This window comes from Ovis canadensis, chromosome 6 (genome assembly GCF_042477335.2).
Source record: "Ovis canadensis isolate MfBH-ARS-UI-01 breed Bighorn chromosome 6, ARS-UI_OviCan_v2, whole genome shotgun sequence".
NCBI lineage: Eukaryota > Metazoa > Chordata > Mammalia > Artiodactyla > Bovidae > Ovis > Ovis canadensis.
Genome location: NC_091250.1, coordinates 18945665 through 18966371, shown reverse-complemented (window position 1 = coordinate 18966371; position 20707 = coordinate 18945665). Strand labels below are relative to the sequence as shown.

The 20707-nt window shown below is 40.0% G+C and overlaps 2 protein-coding genes across 2 annotated transcripts; one reads left to right on the top strand and one right to left on the bottom strand.

Annotated features, from left to right (window-relative positions):
* Window positions 1-347: 347 nt before the first annotated feature.
* On the top strand, window positions 348-13596 carry EXOSC9 (exosome component 9). Its single transcript, XM_069592939.1, has 12 exons — window positions 348-801; window positions 1136-1230; window positions 1872-1991; window positions 2112-2214; window positions 3126-3263; window positions 5659-5741; window positions 8578-8710; window positions 9719-9807; window positions 10472-10618; window positions 11206-11390; window positions 13043-13121; window positions 13449-13596. The coding sequence occupies exons 1-12, from the start codon at window positions 736-738 to the stop codon at window positions 13531-13533; spliced, it is 1323 nt and encodes a 440-aa protein (XP_069449040.1). The 5' UTR covers window positions 348-735; the 3' UTR covers window positions 13534-13596.
* CCNA2 (cyclin A2) lies at window positions 13530-20664 on the bottom strand. Its single transcript, XM_069592940.1, has 8 exons — window positions 19383-20664; window positions 18355-18598; window positions 16942-17054; window positions 16534-16757; window positions 15707-15914; window positions 15175-15288; window positions 14578-14711; window positions 13530-14257 (listed from the first exon to the last, which is right to left on the bottom strand). Exons 1-8 carry the CDS (start codon window positions 19587-19589, stop codon window positions 14209-14211), a joined length of 1293 nt encoding a protein of 430 aa, XP_069449041.1. The 5' UTR covers window positions 19590-20664; the 3' UTR covers window positions 13530-14208.
* Between the last annotated feature and the right edge of the window lie 43 nt (window positions 20665-20707).

The following is a 20707-nucleotide window of genomic DNA, read 5'->3' as shown; positions in this document are numbered from 1 at the left end:
CTCCAATGAATGTGTAGCAGCTTTTTAGTAGCCACATCTCAACTTCATCATCTAGTCAAGTAGCAATAATACCGTCTAGTCTACTCCGCTAGAACTGAAGATAGAAGTGTGAGAGTGCTCTACTGATATTAATTTCTATCAGTGGTGGTTTTGTCGGGGTCCTTTTCTCGCTTGCTGCTGCTGCTGCTGCTAAGTCGCTTCAGTCGTGTCCGACTCTGTGCGACCCCATGGACGGCAGCCCACCAGGCTCCCTCATCCTTAGGATTCTCCAGGCAAAAACACTGGAGTGGGTTCCATTTCCTTCTCCAATGCATGAAAGTGAGAAGTGAAAGTGAAGTCGCTCAGTCGCGTCCGACTCTTCGTGACCCCATGGACAGCAGCCCACCAGGCTCCTCCGTCCATGGGATTTTCCAGGCAAGAGTACTGGAGTGGGTTGCCACTGCTTTCTCCGCCTATTCTGCTTACTTTGTAATAAAAGAAACAGATCTTTCCGGTTTTCTCTGAGTTTTGCCTACTTTTGCTTCACAGCAGGGCGAATTCAGTCAGGAAGGCGTAACTTTGCTTTGAGCTTGCGCACTAGCAACGCCCCGCCAGCCTCCGCTTTCTCAGCTTCAGCCACCGCGCTTTGATGACGTCAATGCTCTGCGCCGCGGTGCGAGCTGGGCGCGCGTGAACAGTTTCGAGTTGTGTTTTCCCTGCGAATTCCAGTACTTGGTGGTCTCCTGATTTGACAGTATGAAGGAAACGCCACTGTCAAACTGCGAGCGCCGCTTTCTACTCCGCGCCATTGAAGAGAAGAAGGTAAACTAGGAATTAGCGCTGCGTCAGCGGTTGGGTTGCAGGCGGCTCGCAGCCTTGCGGCCTGGATGCTTGGACTTAGCTCTCGTAGGCCCGGGGAGCCCCAGGAGTAGCCGCCAGTGCTTCCCCAAGCCCCCAGTATTTATTTGGCTCAGGTGGGGTCTTTTCAAGGCTCGGGTCATGCCAGCGACTGTCAGTACCCGGGCACCTAGTTTCCACTCTCCCACGTGGAGTAGTTAGTATCACACTTACCTCTAAGTTCTTAGCCCGGGGCCTGTCTAGCAAAGAGTGATAGATATTTGTATTAGGAATAAACGAATGAATGTTCTGCTTACAGCGGCTGGATGGCAGACAAACCTATGATTATAGGAACATCAAGATTTCATTTGGAACAGATTATGGGTGCTGCATTGTGGAGCTTGGGAAAACAAGGTAACAATTCAAATTAGGTATAAGCTCAATAGAAATTTAAAAGAACTTTATTGGCTCAGTTTACAAAGCATAAGAAGTCTGAACAGTACTTTGTTTAGCTGCCCCAAATAAGTATATTTTCTTTAATGTAGGACTTTAGTTTTATAACTACACTTTATATTTTTAATCATAAATATATTTTCTGTCAACACGAGCCACACATAGTTGTTTCTGATCTCTGTGAATCATATATGCAGCCAGCAGTGATTGCACTGAATTTGTTCCTTAGACATTTGTTGTCATTGCGAAGGGCCTACTTTTCTTCTTTTCCTGAGTGATGTGAGAGTTTGATTTTTAATGTTCATTTGGAAGTTGTGGAGATATTGGTCAGATAATGTTGGTGAACTATGCCATATGAAAACTTAAGGTGTCTCAAGGTTGCATGTCTGATTGTATCACTAAATATTTGTGAAAAGAGGAGTAATGGTCATTGACGCTTAAAAATCTGTGGAAGAGTAAATATTGTAATAAATGTTTTTGTGTATGCCAATATATGTTTTGTTTCTGTATATATTCTACTACTGTACTTTGTGTGTAACTTCAGTCATAGGGATATATCATACTGAACATTTAGTTAACAGATTTGCACTTTATTTTTGCAGAGTTCTTGGACAGGTTTCCTGTGAACTTGTTTCTCCAAAACTCAATAGGGCAACAGAAGGTATTCTTTTTTTTAACCTTGAACTCTCGCAGATGGCTGCCCCAGCTTTTGAACCTGGCAGGTATTTAAATCTTTTTTTTAAAAAAACTGCTTTAACCAGAGGAAAGCCTAACAGGGATGAGCTATTGTTTTAATGCCTGGTGTTACATTTCTTGACATTAGCCCATTCCTGTTTTCACAGGCAGTCAGATCTCTTGGTGAAGTTGAATCGCCTCTTGGAAAGATGTCTAAGAAATTCGAAGTGTATAGACACTGAATCTCTGTGTGTTGTTGCTGGTGAAAAGGTGGGCAGTATACCCAAAATTCTTAATCTTGGGATAAGTGCTGTTGATTTGTGGATCTCTCTACCTATACTTTCATTCCCAGAGCTTCAGTTAATTCAGTTTTATTCTGGTTCACTTCAGATGTTACAGAGTGCTGTCTATAGATCTTCCTATAGAATCTCTCTTTGGAGGGACAAAAAACATTGGTGAAAATAGTAGCTCAGATTTGCATACAAATTCTTTATTCAAAGAACTTGTGGTTTTTACATATGCTCATGTCTCTTATGTTATAAGTGAGTTGATGGAAGCAGGTAATAGTCTCCTTTTTTTATGGATGAAGAACTAAAGAACTGATTAAATCCTTCATTTGGATAAGTTCATTGACCTACACAGGGCCTCATAGTGAGTCACTGGTAGTCTGACATTGGAAATATTACTGTCAACATATTGTGCTGCTTAATAATATTAAAACTTTATTCTTGATTAGGGTATTTTAACCATCTTTTGGCTTCAGAGAAGTCACTTTAATCTTTCCACATCACATACTTGAATATTATACTTCCTTTACTTGTAAGGTTATCATAAGTATTGTCCAGGAACCTAAGTGTTTGAGTTTTTTAAGTTCGGAGACAATAAAAATACATTAGTCTTAGAAGTTAGGGAAATCTTAGTACTAAACATAAGAATGGTTCTGTTCAGTTGGAGTATATATTTTACTGTTGTCAAATGACTCATAGAAAGGTGAACTATTGGTATTTCAGGTGTTGGTCTGGATTAATATTTTTCTAAATATGTTTTTACTGGTACATTGGAAGGAATAAAGGCATGTTTTAACAGCAAGAGAAAAATCTGCACACAGTGTTATCTTTCCTTACAAATAAAGCGTGCTTGTGACCAGTTAGGATTTATTTTTGTTTTAAATTCACATTTAGGTTTGGCAAATACGCGTGGACCTACATTTATTAAATCATGATGGAAATATTATCGATGCTGCCAGCATTGCTGCAATTGTAGCCTTATGTCACTTCCGAAGGCCTGATGTCTCTGTCCAAGGAGATGAAGTAACATTGGTAAGCTCCCGTGATGTGAGCCAGGCTCCTTCTTAAGAATGAATGACGTGCAGGACAACTTGTTTTAAATGAAGTTTTATTGTAAATGGCAGTTAGATATGTTCTAAAATTTGTTCACAAGGCAAAAACTACATGTGCTCATAATTGCCCTTGAAATCTCTTAAATCTCCTATACAGAAGTTTTGTTGACAGAAGTACAGGCTATCTTGATATTTTAGAATAGAACTAGATTGGATTGAGCATTAGATAAAGTGGTTGGCTTTTGCTTAGGGGGTGTGTGAGAAATATACAGTTTTCAGTATTTTCACAGGGAGATGCTTTGTCTTATTCTTATTCTGTGGCAAAAGCCATCAGAAACTCCTGGAAAGATTGTTAAAACATATTGCTAGTGTCCATCCTCAGAGTAGGATGGGGATAGGATGTATGACTTTGTACTTCTAACAGCATTCCCAGGTGATACTGATAGTGGTGGTATAAGGATCACATTTTGAAAACCATGGACTTAGACTATTTCCATTGTCCTTTTTTGTGTGTACAGAGTATCTCAATTTCAATTTATATAAATTATGTGCTAGGATAGTGGAAGTGCACAGTGGTGATAGTTTGATTTTTGAATTTACAAAAGGAAACATCAGATGCCCAGATTCTCTAAGCTGTCATTCATGATGCTATTTTTAGGAATTAAGTTGGAACAGACTCTTTCACATTTCACTTTCATGCATTGGAGAAGGAAATGGCAACCCACTCCAGTGTTCTTGCTTGCAGAATCCCAGGGATGGGGGAGCCTGGTGGGCTGCCGTCTGTGGGGTCGCAGAGTCGGACACAACTGAAGTGACTTAGTAGCAGCAGCAGACTCTTGAAAGACAGAGATGTAGACAAAGTTTTGTTAACAATGGAGATGTTCCTTTAGAGAAGGGAGTTGGTATAAGGAAGTAAGAAAGTATAGTATGATTAGTAGGCAAAAAAGACACTTATTAAAAAATACTGTACAGGACTTGCCCGGTGGCTGGGTGGTGAAGAATCTACCTGCCAGTGCAGGAGACACAGGTTCGATCCCTGATCCAGGAAGAGCTCACAGGCCACGGAGCACCTCAGCCCCTGAGCCGCAGACACTGAGCCAGTGCTCTGGGGCCAATAAGCTGCAACTGCTGAGCCCACGCGCTGCAGCTACTGATGCTTACTCGCCTAGAGCCTGTGCTCTGCAACACGAGAAGCCACCACAGCGAGCAGCCCACACAACCGGAGAGTAAGCCCTGAAAAGCCCATGCAGCAACAAAGACCCAGCACAGCCTAAACTAAGTAAATTAATTATTCATCAAAAAAGATACTCAACACTCAACATTGATGGTGATAAAGTGGTACAGCCATGTTGGAAGAGTTTGGCAGTTTCTTAAGTTAAGTGTAAGCTGAATACAGCCCACCAATTCTATCCCTAAGAGAGTACTCCAAGAGAATGAAAGTATACATTCACTCAAAGACTTCTATATGAATGTTCATAGCAGCATTGTTTGCTATAGCCAAAAACTGGAAACTATCCAAATGTTCATCAACTAGTGAATGGAAAAGCAAAGTGTAGTTTATCTACACAGTGGAATATTATTTCACAGCAAAAAGGACCAAGCTGCTGATGTCATGTATACTTTAAGGTGGATGAAACAGGCTCAGTTGAAAGGAGGCAGATGCAGAAGATGGAAAATTGATTCCACTTACATAAAATGCCCAGAAAAGGCAGATTTCTAGAGACAAATCAGTGGTTGCTTTGACTTGGGAGTGAGGGTGATCAACTTCAGACATGCTAAAGAGATTTGAGGTGAGTAATGAGAATGTTTGAAAAAAAACTGGATTGTGGTGATAATTACACAACTATGATGTTGAAGTTGAAGCTCCAATACTCTGGCCACCTGATACATAGAACTGACTCACTGGAAAAGACCCTGATGCTGGGAAAGATTGAAGGTGGGAGGAGAAGGGGACGAGAGAGGATGAGATGGCTGGATCGCATCACCGACTCAACGGACATGAGTTTGGGTAAACTCTGCAAGTTGATGATGGACAGGGAGTCCTGGCGTGCTGCAGTCCATGGGGTCACAAAGAGTCGGACACAACTGAGCAACTGAATTGAACTGAACTGATATATTTACTAGAAAGTGGATTATTTATTAATAATTGGTGGACTTTATGGTACGTAAATTATACCTCAATAAAACTTTTTGACAAATACATAAAGTTATAAGAAAGGTGAATGGCAAAGTCAAACAGGTAATTGCAAAAGAAGTTATTTAGGTACTCAGGATTAAAGGGATTTCATCTTTTACCTTAATATTTGATATACAAAGTGATTTTTTATATGTTTATAACTTAGGGACTGTAATTATTGAAACTTATTTTCAAACAGTATACACTTGAAGAACGTGATCCTGTACCATTGAGTATCCATCACATGCCCATTTGTGTCAGTTTTGCCTTCTTCCAGCAAGGGTAAGTCTCATCCTCATCATGGCCGAAATTATTAATGCAGCTAGAAATTTTTTGTTCCAAATATGCCATAGGCAAATGAACAAATCCTTCCTTTAATACTAAAGTACTTTATAGTTCTCTTCTTTCTTTTTAAGAGCATTAGTTGACAAACGCTCAGTACTGAGAATTTCCTCAATAGAAGTGATAAACTCTCCTCTAACGAAGAGACTTGACATTTTTCTTTTCATGGATTACTTAGAAATTTATGAGTTTACCACAACATGTCAGTGTATCTTCCTTAGATACAGATATTCGGCTCTAATTGGAGCGTGGATGAGACTGTGGGTTCATGGAAGAAGACTTTGGAGTATATTTGAGGAGCATAATAGATGGAATAGTTATAGGATAAGAGCAGGTCACAAGGGGGAATGGTTCACAGATGGGTAAAAATCTAGGTTCCTTTAGCTCTCCAGCAGTTTCTTCACAACTCACTGCTAACTCCTCCTGTAACAGAAAACCTGAAATCTTAGGTCCTTTAAATGGTGTTTATGTGCCTTTAAATGAAAACCTGAGCCTTAAGTCTCTTTAGAAACAAAAGTATAAATATTTTAGCAATTTTATAACTGAGAATCGGAGAAAAGCTTTCATCTTTCAGTCACTGAATTTTATTAGAGGGAAATAGCACTGTGCAGTAGAGTTACTACATGAGCCATGTATGTAGTTTTAGTAGCCACATTAAAAGGGTAAAAAGAAACAGGTAAAATTAATTTTGATATAGTTTATTTTACTTAGTATATCTAAAATATTATTTTAATATGTAATCAGTATCTTAAAAATTATTCCTGAGATATTTTGCATTTTTTTAATGAGCCATAAGCAGAATCTGAAAGAATTTCAAAGTACAGAATATTAGGGAAGCTTTAAAATTAACCAAATTAATGTTTTAATAATTCTGTTGTCTCTTTACATTGAAGTGACTCAAATTCATAGGCTCAGACCTGCATACACTCTCTTGACGTTATTATAGTGCTATCTTTTAAAAATAATGGATTAGATTGATACTTCTCTGTCCATGGGATTTTTCAGGCACAGATACTGAAGTGAGTTGCCATTTCCTTCTCCAGGGGATCTTCCTAATTCTTCCTGACCCAGGGATTGAACCCATGCCTCCTGCATTGATAGGCGGAGTGGATCAGTGTTAAAGAAGGTGCCTGCAGTGCAGGAGATATGGGTTCAGTCCCTGGGTTGAGAAGATTTCCCTGAAGTAGGAAGTGGCAACCCATTCCAGTATCCTTGCCTGGGAAATCCCATGAACAGAGGAGCTGGGCGGGCTACAGCTCATGTCAGACATGACTTGGCTGAACAATAACAAATCTTTTTAAAATATCCATTATCTTAAAACTGACACAGAATGGGAGAAATAGTAGCAAACCTGACAAATGATTAATTTCCAGAATATATAAGCAGCTCATTCAGCTCAATGGAGAAGGCAGTGGCACCCCACTCCAGGACTCTTGCCTGGAAAATCCCATGGACGGAGGAGCCTGGTGGGCTGCAGTCCTTGGGGTTGTGAAGAGTCGGACACAACTGAGTGACTTCACTTTCACTTTTCACTTTCATGCATTGGAGAAGGAAATGGCAACCCACTCCACTGTTCTTGCCTGGAGAATCCCAGGGACGCCCAGGCAGCCTGGTGGGCTGCCATCTATGGGGTTGCACAGAGTTGGACATGACTGAAGTGACTTAGCAGCAGCAGCAGCATTCAGCTCAATACCAGAAAACAAACAACAATCAAAACATTGGCAGAAAATCTAAACAGATGTTTCTCCAAAGAAGACATACACATGGCATATAAACACATAAAAAAAGATGCTCAACATTGCTCATGACTATACACATAGTGTATAAACCCATGAAAAGATGCTCAACATCTCTCATTACCAGAGAAATGAAAACCAAAACTACAATGAGGTATCACCTCACACCAGTCAGAATGGCCATCATGAAAAAATCTAAAGACAATAAGTGCTGGAAAAGGTATGGAGAAAAGGGAACTGTTTTGCACTGTTGGTGGGAATGCAAATTGATACAACTACTGTAGTATGGAATTTCCTTAAAAAATGAGGAATAAAACCACCACATAACCCAGCAATCCCACTACTGGGCATATATATATATATATATATACTTATTTATATATGTATACCCTGAGAAAACTATAATTGGAAAAGACATTATGTACTCCAGTGTCATCACAGCACTATTTCCAACAGCCGGGACATGGAAGCAACCTGGATGATTATTGAGAGATGAATGGATAAAGAGGCTGTGGTACATATACACGATGGAATATTACTCAGTCATAAAAAGGAAAAACAGTTAACTCAGTTCTAATGAGGTGGATGAACCTAGAGCCTATTATACAGGGTGAGCTAAGTCAGAAAGAGAAAGGCAAATATCATATATTAACACATACATATGGAATCTAGAAAGATGGTACTGATGAACCTATTTGCAGTGGAGTAATGGAGATGCAGACACAGACAGCAGACTTGTGGACGCAGGGAAGGAGGAGGGAACAAATTGAGAGTGGCTTTGAAACATAACCATACGTAAAATTAGACAGCCCGTGGACACTCCCTGTATGACGCAGGGAGCTCAGATCTGGCGCTCTGACAATCTAGAGAGGTGGGTGGGCTGGGAGGTGGGAGGGAGGGGACATAGGCATACCTGTGGCTGATAGATGGTTGATAAATGGTAGAAGCCAACACAGTATCGTCAAGCAGTTATCCAGTTTAAGAAAACTGACAAGCACTCAGTGTCACATTTGTTCAGGTAAACTTAACATTCATTTCAGAACATATTTATTGGTGGATCCCAGTGAACGAGAAGAACGTGTAATGGATGGCTTGCTGGTGATTGCCATGAATAAGCACCGAGAGATTTGTACCATCCAGTCCAGTGGTGGGATAATGCTGCTAAAAGATCAAGTCAGTATTTTGACTGATGTTCCATTAAGAATAGGTCTCATGTTTTTAGAAGCTTTTTCTTGATTTTTGCCTAAAATCCAACAGGTACTTTCCGTGGCTGATCCTAGGCTCTGTTAGACTCTGGTTCCATGACTGTCCTTATGCTCTGTTGTCCTTATGCCACCAGGGGCCCTTCCTCCCTTCCTCCCCTCCTCCCCTGTGTGCAGCGCTCCCCAGTCTAAGCCCCTCTACATAGAGGAATACTCTTCTTCCCAGTGAGGAAAGGGGTTTATATCCCTGTTTTTTTTAAGTGTCATAAAGTAGATTTAGGTATAAATTTTACTTTTGAGATTTGGGTACAGTGGGCAGAAATTCTCAAATCCAGCTGCATATAAGGTTCACGTGGGGGCTTTTAGAAAATAGATTGCCACGTAGCACATGTTGCAGCTGGTTAGGAGCACAAAGGCTACTTGGTTGGAATTCCAGCTCTGCCTTTACACTAACTGACCTTCGGCAGATTAATTCATCTTTTTGTGCTTCAGTCTCTTTATCTGTAAAATAGGAAGTAATCTTACTGTCAGCACCTTCTTGTTAGGAGAATGTAAGGATCAATATAGATACTTTGGACTGTGTAGCATAAATTAAGTATACAGTAAATGTTATTTCCAGAGATTCTGATCCACTGGTCCCTGAGGCCTGGGAATCTGCTTTATGAAAGCTTCTGATGGGACACTTTGCAGCTCTGTCTTGAGCAGAGATAGGGATCACTCACAGAAAGGAAGTGAGTGTATGTGTGGCCTTTTTAGTGGTATCTTACATTGTCATAGAGAAGTTTTTGGGTCACTTCCCTTAATTAAAAGTCTCTTACATCTTGCCTTAATTTGTGTTTTTATATTGTATTATTTTCTAATTTGAAAAAAAAGTAAGGCTTAAATTGCAAAGGTAAAACTAATCTTATGTTTTTAGTTTTGCTAAAGAAAACTCTTTGATTTGTTGTCTGTAAATAATAGCATTCACTTTTATAAATAGGTTTTGAGATGTAGTAAAATAGCTGGTGTGAAAGTAGTGGAAATTACAGAGCTAATACAGAAAGCTTTGGAGAACGACCAGAAAGTTAGGTAAGTTTATTGTTTTTTAGAATTGAATGGTCTTGTTATAAATTTTTCTGTTAATGACTTTTCTTGCACAAGCATAACCATATAGTTTTTACACTCAAATCTTTCCTTATCTAATAGTCTCAGTTGAATATAGTACTTAATGTTTTTGAAAGTTGATCAAACTGTTTATTGTATTGCATTCCATTTAAGCATAATCTGTACTGAAAAGCCACACAATGCTTTTCTTTCTTTTTTTTAAAAATAACATTTTCTCAGGAAAAAGAGAATCTGGTAACTTATACTAACAGAACACAAGCTAGGGTTGATCCCCATCTCTTCTTATTCTGTGATGTTAATCGATAGTGTGTCTTGGCACTTCAGTGTCTGCTGTGGTCTGGGAGGTTACTGCCTACCTGGTGGGGCTGGTTTGAGGTTTGGAGAATAATATACCTCAAGCACATAGCACATGCTTGGCATGTGGTTTAATAAATGGTTAATTATAGTAGCTTTCTATTATCTCACTTGATAGGCCAAATAAATGGGTTAGATTAAGTTAGTCAAATGATTTCTCATCCAGTGTCTCTCATCTATCATAAGGATAAAATAGTTAACTTTTTTTCCTTCCTGTCTTCTCTTCCATCTCATTCTCCCTTTCCCTCCCCACTCCCTAAAAAAATCCACATAGGAAAGAAGGTGGAAAGTTTGGCTTTGCAGAATCTATGGCAAATCAAAGGATTACAGCATTTAAAATGGAAAAGGCCCCTATTGATACCTCCGATGTAGAAGAGAAAGCAGAAGAAATCATTTCTGAAGCTGAACCTCCTTCAGAAGTGTATCTTTACTGGGTGATTTTTTTTTTCCAGTAAAAACAAGATTTATAATACTTGTGGCATGATTAGGGCTGTGTGAAGTATGTGCATACTGAAATTTGTTTTCTGAAAACAGTTAGAAAAAAACATTTACAAGACAAGAGAGTGATGAAGTAAATTGATGGTGTAACATCTACCTTCTCTTCAACTTCTCTTCTCAGAAATCAGAAAAGTTTATACTTTAACAACTTTCAGTGTTTTATTTTCCTTTGGAAAAATTCTTGAATCTCAGTGACATAGTCAAGCCCTATATATACATCATTACATTGTTCTTAAAGTTGATTCATTCACCAAATTTATTACTACAACTGAAATGTTCCAAGCCAGTGTGTGTGTCTTGATATTTGTCACCCATTCTGTCCATAAAATCTTAACCTGAATTACATTTTTTCTTCATTGTTCAGCCATCCATAGTATAGCCGTTGATAATTTTTTTTCTAATAATTTGAGGTGAACTTCAGACTTAACAGAAGAGAACTTACATTCTAATTGTTTCAACACTGCATCAAATAGCAGTATATTTGTTACTCAGTTTTCTTAACTTGCCAAGTGTTTCTAAACCTGTGCTGTGGACTCCTGGGACCGCCCAAATTGGAGAGGGAATAGAAAACTCCTGGGGTCATCTTGAAGACTCTGAGAAGGAAGATGAGGATGAAGGTGGCAATGATGAAGCTGTCATCCTTGATGGTATAAAAATGGACGCAGGAGTAGACGTCTCTCATATTGGAAGCCAAGGTACGTGATACTTTCTGGCTGTATGTAATGTGTGTATATATATATATATATATACACACATATATATCTTAGAAATCTTGTTTTTATATTAGCAGTTACTTATTTAGAGGGACTAAATGTTAATTTAAATTTCAACTGTTGAGGCTAACTGCAATGTTAACTCCTAGTTCTAAGAATATACTTTGTAGAACAGTGGTATTCTTTGATATGTGAGGAGAGTGGCATAAAAGGTTTTTTTTTCTTTTGATTATATATCCAGGGCAGTTGAAAAAGTATAAGTTTCTTAAACCCCATTCGTGCACGCTGTTTTTTCTTTGTATAGTTTTTAGTGCATGCTCAGTCACCAAGTTGCCTCTGACTCTTAACGACCCCACTGAGTGTAGCCTGCCAGGCTCTGTCTGTGGGATTTCCCAGGCAAGAATACTGGAGCAGGTTGCCATTTCCTCTTCCAGGCAGTCTTCCCATCCCAGGGATCAAACCCCCGTCTCCTGCATTGGCAGGCGGGTTCTTTACCACTGAATCAGCTGGGAAGCCTCAAATATAAAAAGGAAGTGTCATACATGTATTAGAATAGCGCTGTCCATACAACTTTCTGCAGTGTTAGAAATGTTCTGTCTACACTGTCCAGCATAGTAGCCTCTAGGCCAGTGCTGTTGAGCAGTGAAATGTGGCTTGTGTAACCCAATACTGAATTTTAATTGGTATAGTTAAGTAGCCACATGGCGCTACCATAACAGAGCTGTATGAGAACCCACAACATTCTACATGTGCATGAACAGTGGTAGTCCCAGATGTTCCTGGCATTCTGAAAGCAACTGAACTATAGAAATGGTTCTCACCTGTGGATATTTTAAGGAAAGTAAAATTCTATCATGAATTATTTATGTAGACATAAAGTAGGTTGGTAGAGACCTAAAGGACAGTTACTAAATCTGGCTGAGAAAATAGTTGCACATACCTGCCTACCTTTGAGGAAGATTATTACCTGTAAATATTACTAAGAACCTCCTGGGGTTTTTTTTTAAGGCAAAAAAAAAAAAAATTCCCCATTGTTTGGGACCCTTACTCAGCTTGATACTTTTTTTTTTAAACTATATATGCCTTTATATTAGGTGGCCCACCTGCCAATGCAGGAGACCTAAGAGACACGGATTCGATCCCTGGGTGGGGAAGATCCCCTGGAGGAGGAAGTGGCAACCCACTCCAGTTTTTTTGCTTGGAGAATCCCAGGGGCAGAGGAGCCTACAAGTCTGTTAGGGTCGAAAAGAGTCAGACACAAGTGACAGAAGAAATGGAAAACTCTTATGTGGATCGGAAATGGATTTGTAGGAAATGGATTCTTCATATACTGTTTTTTGGAATTTGAATTGACACAGTTTCTGGAGGAGTTTGGCAAAAATCTTTTAAAAAGCACAAGGAATTCAGTTGGCATACTGACTTGTTTCCAGATTAGTTCTATTAAAGATGCACTGTATCTATAAAATATATAGATTTACCCCCCTAACTTTTCTGTGAAAGCAGCACACATGGTTTTTCAGAGCTCCAATGAATAAACTCAGGGAAGAGAAGAACCAAACAGATCTGTAAGCCTCCAGCCAAAATGACTGGGCCTCTTCTATCTGAAATCTAATTCCTCTAACATTTTCTTAAAGATGCCCCTATAGTGCTCTCAGACAGTGAAGAAGAAGAAATGATCATTTTAGAACCAGATAAGAATCCAAAGAAAATAAGGTAACAAATTTCTCATTTATTTCAAATGTATACTCAAGACTCTTTAGAGGCTTGCTCTCTGGTTTATTGTCATCTTACCCTCTCAACAGACACCTTTTGCATTAGCAATCCAGATCTTCTTTCTATGGTTTCTCTATACATCTGCATGGGTGCCTTTCAAGGTTATAGTATTCTTCTGCCATAGTTGGTAAATATCCAGCCTACTGGAAAAAGTAGTTTGGATCACCAAAGTAGGGGGCAGTGTAGGAAGTAAGGTTGGTAAAAACCATTTGTGGAATCAGCTCATAGTACTAATACTGTTGAAACGTTAATTTACTTTGTTCACAGAACACAGACCATCAGTGCAACACAAGTAAAAGCACCAAGTAAAAAGCCAGTGAAGAAAAGAAAAAAGAAGAGAGCGGCCAATTAAAGTTCACAAAGTTGTATATTTGTGTATATAACTATTAAAAAGGTATTTATTCAGTGCTAACAATCTTGAGTATTTTATTCACAAATCCATCATAAAATCTACTTCTTTATACAGTTTTTTACATTATGCTTTAAAATAAATGCCTGGAGAACTCTACAGGTTTTAAATAGCTGTCATTTTGGTAGGTCAAGTGTACTGAAAGTTGACGAATGAAGAAGTGTGTACACAGGCCTGACGGTCTCAGATTATTCCCAAGTCACAGCTGGCCCAGTTTCTTAAAGAAGTGAATGTCAGCACCTGTGTGTCGGAAGGAGAAGCCTTCCCAGTCCTGATGAATTTTTCTGAGTGAAATCCTGAAGTCAAATTTTTACTTCAAATTAAATTTGACTTACAAACCAAATTTTCCAAATCAATTTATTAATTATTATCCTGACAGCTGACATCATTAATACTTTAACAGAAACCACTTAAAATTAGCCAAATATCTAAGATAGTTACATTTACAAAAGATATACAAATTAAAACCATTTAAAAAGTAATAGATACCATAATTTGTACTGGACCATAAACTTCTGTATTCAGAAATGATTGTAAAATTAAAACCTAAGATAAAATCTATACACCATATACTTTGAGTGATTTACATCTTAGAAAACAAGGGCAGTCTTTTCACTGTTACACATTTAGTGTCTCTGGTGGGTTGAGGAGAGAAACACTGTGATACCTGTAAGTAAGAAAAAAAATCCATTTTTAGTAAACATTCATTGGGTGAAGCAGATCATGGAATTATACACATACCAGGAACTCACAAATTTCTGCCTACTTGATTTAATATTTACAAAATCAGTCTGGTCCCCCAAACATGCATGCATGCCCTGTTCCTCTCCCCTCTTCTCCCTCAAATATAGGACAGAAAGCTCAAAACACATGGCTGCTAAGAGAGTGGTTGCTTAAATAATAGAAGTTAAAATATTAAGGAACTCTGAGCTGTAGGATAGCCTGGAAAAGCAAACTTGTGTAGTATCTACTGCTGTTACTTCTTACTTTGAATTTTTGTACTTCTCTCTTATTGACTGTTGTGCGTGCTGTGGTGCTCTGAGGTAGGTCTGGTGAAGGTCCAGGAGACAAGGCTTTAGAGTTTCCAGAGTATATCCAGTCTTCTGTACTAATGATTCAGGCTGCAGGAGGGAGGAGAAAACCACTGGACTTTGTTTTTGTAACAGACACTAAACACAACTTAGTAGTTGGCATTAAGCTTGAGTTTTGTTAAACTTTAGTATTTAACACCTCCAATGGTGGACAGGGAAGCCTGGCATGCTGCAGGCCACAGGGTCACAAGGAGTCGGACACGACTGAGTGACTGAACTGAACATTTTCCACTTTTCTTAAGCTCCTTTTTGCTGACTTCAGTTTTTACAATTTTCCCTACCAGTGGCAGGCCTTGTTGCCCAAATTCTTTAAGCACATCTTTCAAATGTGCAAAAGTAACTAAGCTTTCTAAGACAGGACGCTTTAAACAGAGTAGATGGTTGGACAACTCTTCCAGTTCAGTACATTTAGACAACCATCAATTGTCTACGACAGTTATCTGGCACAGGCATTTAGAATCAAAAAGTAGACGCGTGAAGATGTAATACATACCCAGCTTTGTCCTGTGACTGTGTAGAGTGCTAAATGAAAGGCCGCTGCAGCGATAACTGATGGCAAATACTTTAGATATGGGTCAGCATCTATCAAACTTAACTCTCCCAAAAACTGGAATGAAAAAGTAAATAACTATGATCATAAGAGCTCTGGAATTCAAACCTCAAATCCGCCTTTTCTGACCTAATTTTTTCTTGTCTTTTAAGACTGGCTGTATAGCAACCATATAAAAATTTTCAGTCACATCTTTAAATATATCCACTACTGCATTGTTTTGCTTCATTCTCATCCTGTATTTTTCCTCTAGCCTTTAGAACAACCCTTCTGGCTACCACTTAGGTTCCATTCTCATATCCCCAATGCTTTCCCAATTTACATTATCCTTTGCGAGTGATGGGCTTGCTCTCATGTGCTGCAGCACTCATCTGTCCCAGAATAGTATATTCCTGACCAAGACTGTATAATGAAACTAGAGCTTGCCCCAGTTGTGACCTTAGAATCTTCATTCAACAGAATGAAAGGAACTTACCATTGCTAAACTTTCAACTTTGCAGTTTGCAGGCTGCTGATGCAGAAAGTACTGGGTAAGAAACTGATTTATTGTTGGTGCAGCTAAGTCAAAAGCTAAGACTTTCAAGACTAGGTGCTCCATCCTCAGAACTTGTTTCTTGGTATATGTATCATCTGTAATGTATACAAACTCTGCTACTTCTGGTGGGTATATTTCTTCAAACTTTCTACAATGCAAAGAAGTAATTAGTCCTTAGAAAAGCAAGCTTGTTTATCCCAACTTGAAATCCCTTAAGCAGAATCAATGGAATGAATCTGAAACCAGTTCCCTGTTTCCACTGATACTTGACCATTTTTAGCTGAAATTGGTTAAATGCTAATTAAAAGCCCCCATATATGTCTTCCACTGAAGTCCAAGGAAATGAGAGACTGACTTCCCAAGATGGGAGCAAGGTCAGCAAGTAACTGAAAATGTGGGAAATTTCCTTAGAAAAAGAAATGCTTTATATTTTAGTTTTCATATCTTAATGGGGAAAAGGTAAGATTTTGCTTATTTAACAGAAGTTACTTTTCTGTGGAAGGAACCATACTTTGTAACTTGGTCCTAGTGTATTAAAATCTTGCCAGTCTGTAGGTTCAAGTGCCCTGAAAGACTGATCTAGGCAAATTAATGTCCTAAATTGATAGTTTCATCTACACTACCACCCCTCACGTAGTTGTGAGTCCTGCTTTGTGTTATATGTTAAAACATCACACTTGCCAAATATATGTATTTTAAATCACAATTTCTTTCCTACACAGAAAAATACTAATCACTTTTAACCCAATGAACCAAGTTGGACTTACGAGGCTAAAAGCATAGCAGCAGTGCCCACAAGTTGAAGTTTTCCTCTCAACACAGACATGGATGAAAGAAACCTATCAATGTAGTTCACAGCCAAATGCAGGGTCTCGTTCTGCAGTTTATATTCTTCTCCTACTTCAACTAACCAGTCCACGAGGATAGCCCTCATACTGTTGGTAATGTCTGGCTGTTTCTTCATGTAACCCACTTTAGGCTTACATTTAACCTGTTGAGTGTTAAAATTACAGTTAGATATTCTATCATTAACAGATACCAGCTACATGCTAGAAACTTAAATATAGTATTAGAGTAATCAACTGGCAGTTAAAAAATGTAAAAACATCATCTTAATTTCATTTCCCCACAGTAAATAAACAGCAGTATAAAGAGTAGATTCAGGCAGCAGTTACCTCCATTTCCCTAAGGTATGTGTGAATGTCCTCATGGTAGTCTGGTACTTCATTAACACTCACTGGCTTTTCATCTTCCAGTACAACTGACATTTCCATAGTATGTGGAGACTCTGGGACAATTCAAAAATACAGTTAAGTTCACTTAAGAGCTAAAAATGATGGTCCTTGTAAGGAGTCCCATACTACCAATGAGCTTATTTCATCCAACTAAAAGAGCTTTTTATGACAAAATACATAAGAGATTTAACTCTCATCTTAGTACCTCTGTCTACTTAGTTTTGGAATGATCTTAATTAAAATATCGTTAGACCATTAATGGGAAAATGAATTTGAGGAGCAGGTTATTAAGTTAAACCATCATTCATCTTGCATGATAGGAAGACAGTGGTTCTGTTAGAACAAGGTTAAAATCCAAACTCTGAGATAATATCTAGGATTTGTCATAAGAGTTTGCAGACCCCAAAGTCTAACATTTGCAAAGCATAATCCAGGCAACAATTAGAAGCAGGACTAACAAGTGTGCTAAAGAGGAAATCAGATTTGTCATGGGCAGTTGAAACATATTAACGGTACAATCAATGGGTGATTGGTAAAATTCATCTTTGGAGGCAATGAATGTCATCCATTATTATTTCAGCTCAAAGTTTACTTTGAGGTTAAAATTTGCTGTGAATTTTAAATAATACACAAATTACTGTTATTTCCAAAGCACTTCTCTGCTATACCTCTCGTTTATACAACTAAAACTGATATTGAATTCAGTGAGCTGTCCAGTGAACCCACAGTCTGATGGTAAAGTAGCACAAACTGTAGACAGAGCTGTCCATAGCAGTTACTCTGACTCACAGGAAGACAACTGTCTTTCTGATATCAGACAATCACTCAGACGGGTTTTACAGAAACAAATTTTAGAGCTGGACGGGATGTCGGCTATCTCAATATTTAAAGCTACATCCTCAGATGGCGTTCTCTGAAATGGTGTGAACAAAGTTAGTCTTAACTGAAATATATTCTCCCAACTAAGCAAATATTTTGAGGGTCAATTAAGTCTTTGGGATCTAATGAAATTGATGTGACTAGCAGTGTACCAACCCAACTCCAGTGTTCTTGCCTGGAGAATCCCAGGGACAGAGGAGCATGGTGGGCTGCCGCCTATGGGGTCGCACAGTCGGACATGACTGAAGCGACTTAGCAGCAGCAGCAGTGTACCAGAAGGAGCACGGGATTAGAATCTTTTTGGAGGTCACCAGGTCACAGATTAGCTGTGAGGCCTGAGATAAGTCACACCCTTTCTAAACTTGTTATGCCTAACTCATAATGTAGTAAGGCTCAAGTAAAATGTCTTAGAAGGAAAATATTAATCCGACCTATTTAACAATTACTTTTATTCAAGTTTTCTTTAAAACTTACCAAAACTACCATCCATTGGGTAATCAAGAGGTGCCAGTGGCTTTCTTGGTCCTGGTAAAGTAACAGCTGAATGAAAACCCAAGACATCTTCACTTTCTGATTTTTTAGATTCAGTTGGCCTCTTTTGAATCTCTTTTTCTGCTTCATCCACATGAATGGTAAATGCAGGCTGTTTACTGTTTGCTTTCCAGGGAGGAACAGTGACATGCTCATCATTTATAGGAAGATCCTTAAGAGGTGCAACCTACAATGAAATAATTAAATGCTTTGAGCCTATTAAGTGGAATTTTACTTTCATCCCCTTATACTGCTGAGTATAGTCCCAAACCCTCTTATCAGGAAAATTAAAACTTTTGGGGGCAAAGTTCAGGCAAGGAAATTTGAGTAGCTGGAGAAAGAAGAGATGCTTCAATTTGTCATAGGCATTCCTGTGACACCAAAGATTTCGGTCACACCAAATGGAATTATGCAAAACTAGGCCAGAGATGGCTGGAGTGGCAGGCCGAAAGATGCCAAATTTAACAGAGATGGCAAAAAACAAGTGGTTTTCCTTTTTCACCCTAGGGTGGAGCAACAGAGCAAATTCAGTAAGATGGCGGAATTGACCAATAGCAAAGCACTTTTCATACCTTCGCCCAAAGTAAAGGTAGTTTCTTTACCCATCCATATGGGGAAGACGAAGGTCGGAATAGTGCCTGGGTTTTAGAGCAGAAAGGCGTGGAGGCGGGCAAAGACCATACTCAACGTTGTGGGGCCTGGTTTGATCCCATTATCTATGGAAAAATACTCCCAATGGAAAGCTGAGAGGCAGCATGAAAGCACAGCGCTGTCAGGAACAGTATGGAAGAGTAACTAGTGGGAGTAATGTGGCGTCCTACACTCTAGAAACCCAGGGATCAAGGGACTCCAGATCCTAGCCTCCCGCGAAAAGCCCAGGGAATGCTTTCTCGCCACTCTCCTCTGCCGGCTAAACCCGTGCAAAACCCCCGCTCGGCCCTCCCTCCTGAGAATATCGTTCATTGCTTTACCCGTCGCGTCTTAGGCCTCTGGGGCGCTGGACCCCGCGAGTTCCCGGCCCTCAGTACCGCCAGCCCAGCCCGGGTCCGGGGCTGCTGGGCGGGCGCCGACTTCTCGGGGTTGACGTTCTCCTGGTCCTCCTGGAACGCCGACTGCTGCAATGTTAGCGCCGAACCCGCCTCGCGGGCCGCAGGCCCGTGCGCGGAGCTGCCCAACATCACTGCTCCCGGGGGCGCGGCGGGATCAGCCCGGCGCCAAGCAGCGTGCACTGAGTCCCGCACACCAGCCGAGGAACACTCCAGCCGTACCCGCCCGCCGCAGCCCGAGCCAGCCTGCCCGTCTGCTCGGAACCGTGCAGGACCGAGGAGACTGAGAAAGGCGGAGGCAAGAACTGCCGGGCGTGGAGGGACAAGGACGCCCCCGAAATGAAGCGAGCAGCCCGCCGGAGCTGCGGCTGTTCCCGCAGTTCAAGTATCCCGCGACTATTGAAATGGACCAATGAAAGGTGCCGGTCCCTGTGACGTCACTCGGGGCGACGCGGTCGCAGGCGAATGAAGGCGGCTGCGAAGGCACCCGAGCAGGGGCGGAGCGGGACGAAGAAACAGAGAACGGCGGCAGAAGGAAGGACGCCTGCGCAGGGCGGGGAGGCGGGGCCTAGGCTTATGGTGGCTTTAAATACCGCCGCTAAGCAGTTCCTGTCTTAGGCTAGGGGCGGCCGCTAGTACAAAGTGAGTTACACTTTAGCGATTATTAGTGGGCCGTACATAGAGTCTGACGGGTTAGTCCATGGGGTCAGAGTAAAACATCACTTAAAGACCACACCATCACCACCCGGCCTTTAGCCACAGGACCTCCAGTTAGCTTGACTGAAGTTTCTCAAGGTCTAAAATCGGATCCGGCCATACTGGCCTGGTGGTCTTGTTCAAGTTACTCAATGTTCTGATTCTCAGTTTTCCTATCTGTTAACTGGGGTGATAATATCTACACGTTATAAGTTATCATTAGTATTAAATAACGTGCATAAATCATTTCATACGCTGCTTATGTAATTGATACTCAAGTGGATGACTATAGTGTCATCTTACCATTTTCGTGCTTATTCACAGTCTTATGCTTTTTATTTTTCTTCATGAAGATGCAATTAAACTGCCGCCTTGAATTACTGTTGATATACGTAACAAACTAATATACAAGAAATTCAACTAGTCAGCCATTAACCTTCATCTTTTTCCCCCAAGGTATGGCAGCCAACAAAAAGCACGGAGTGAAATTCCAGTGACCTAGATATAATTGTGTTTCATTTAGAAATGAAGGTTGTTTAAATATAGTAAAAAAA

Excerpts from the sequence above, each read along its gene's own strand:
- CCNA2 (XM_069592940.1), bottom strand. The coding sequence starts at position 19,589 with ATGTTGGGCAGCTCCGCGCACGGGCCTGCGGCCCGCGAGGCGGGTTCG. Across the intron at positions 15,289-15,706 it reads AAGTTGAAAGTTTAGCAATG|TTTTTGGGAGAGTTAAGTTT; the intron begins GTAAGTTCCTTT and ends TTTTCATTCCAG. Across the intron at positions 14,712-15,174 it reads CAGTCACAGGACAAAGCTGG|CCTGAATCATTAGTACAGAA; the intron begins GTATGTATTACA and ends TCCCTCCTGCAG.
- EXOSC9 (XM_069592939.1), top strand. The coding sequence starts at position 736 with ATGAAGGAAACGCCACTGTCAAACTGCGAGCGCCGCTTTCTACTCCGC. Across the intron at positions 10,619-11,205 it reads GCTGAACCTCCTTCAGAAGT|TGTTTCTAAACCTGTGCTGT; the intron begins GTATCTTTACTG and ends TAACTTGCCAAG. Across the intron at positions 11,391-13,042 it reads CTCTCATATTGGAAGCCAAG|ATGCCCCTATAGTGCTCTCA; the intron begins GTACGTGATACT and ends ATTTTCTTAAAG.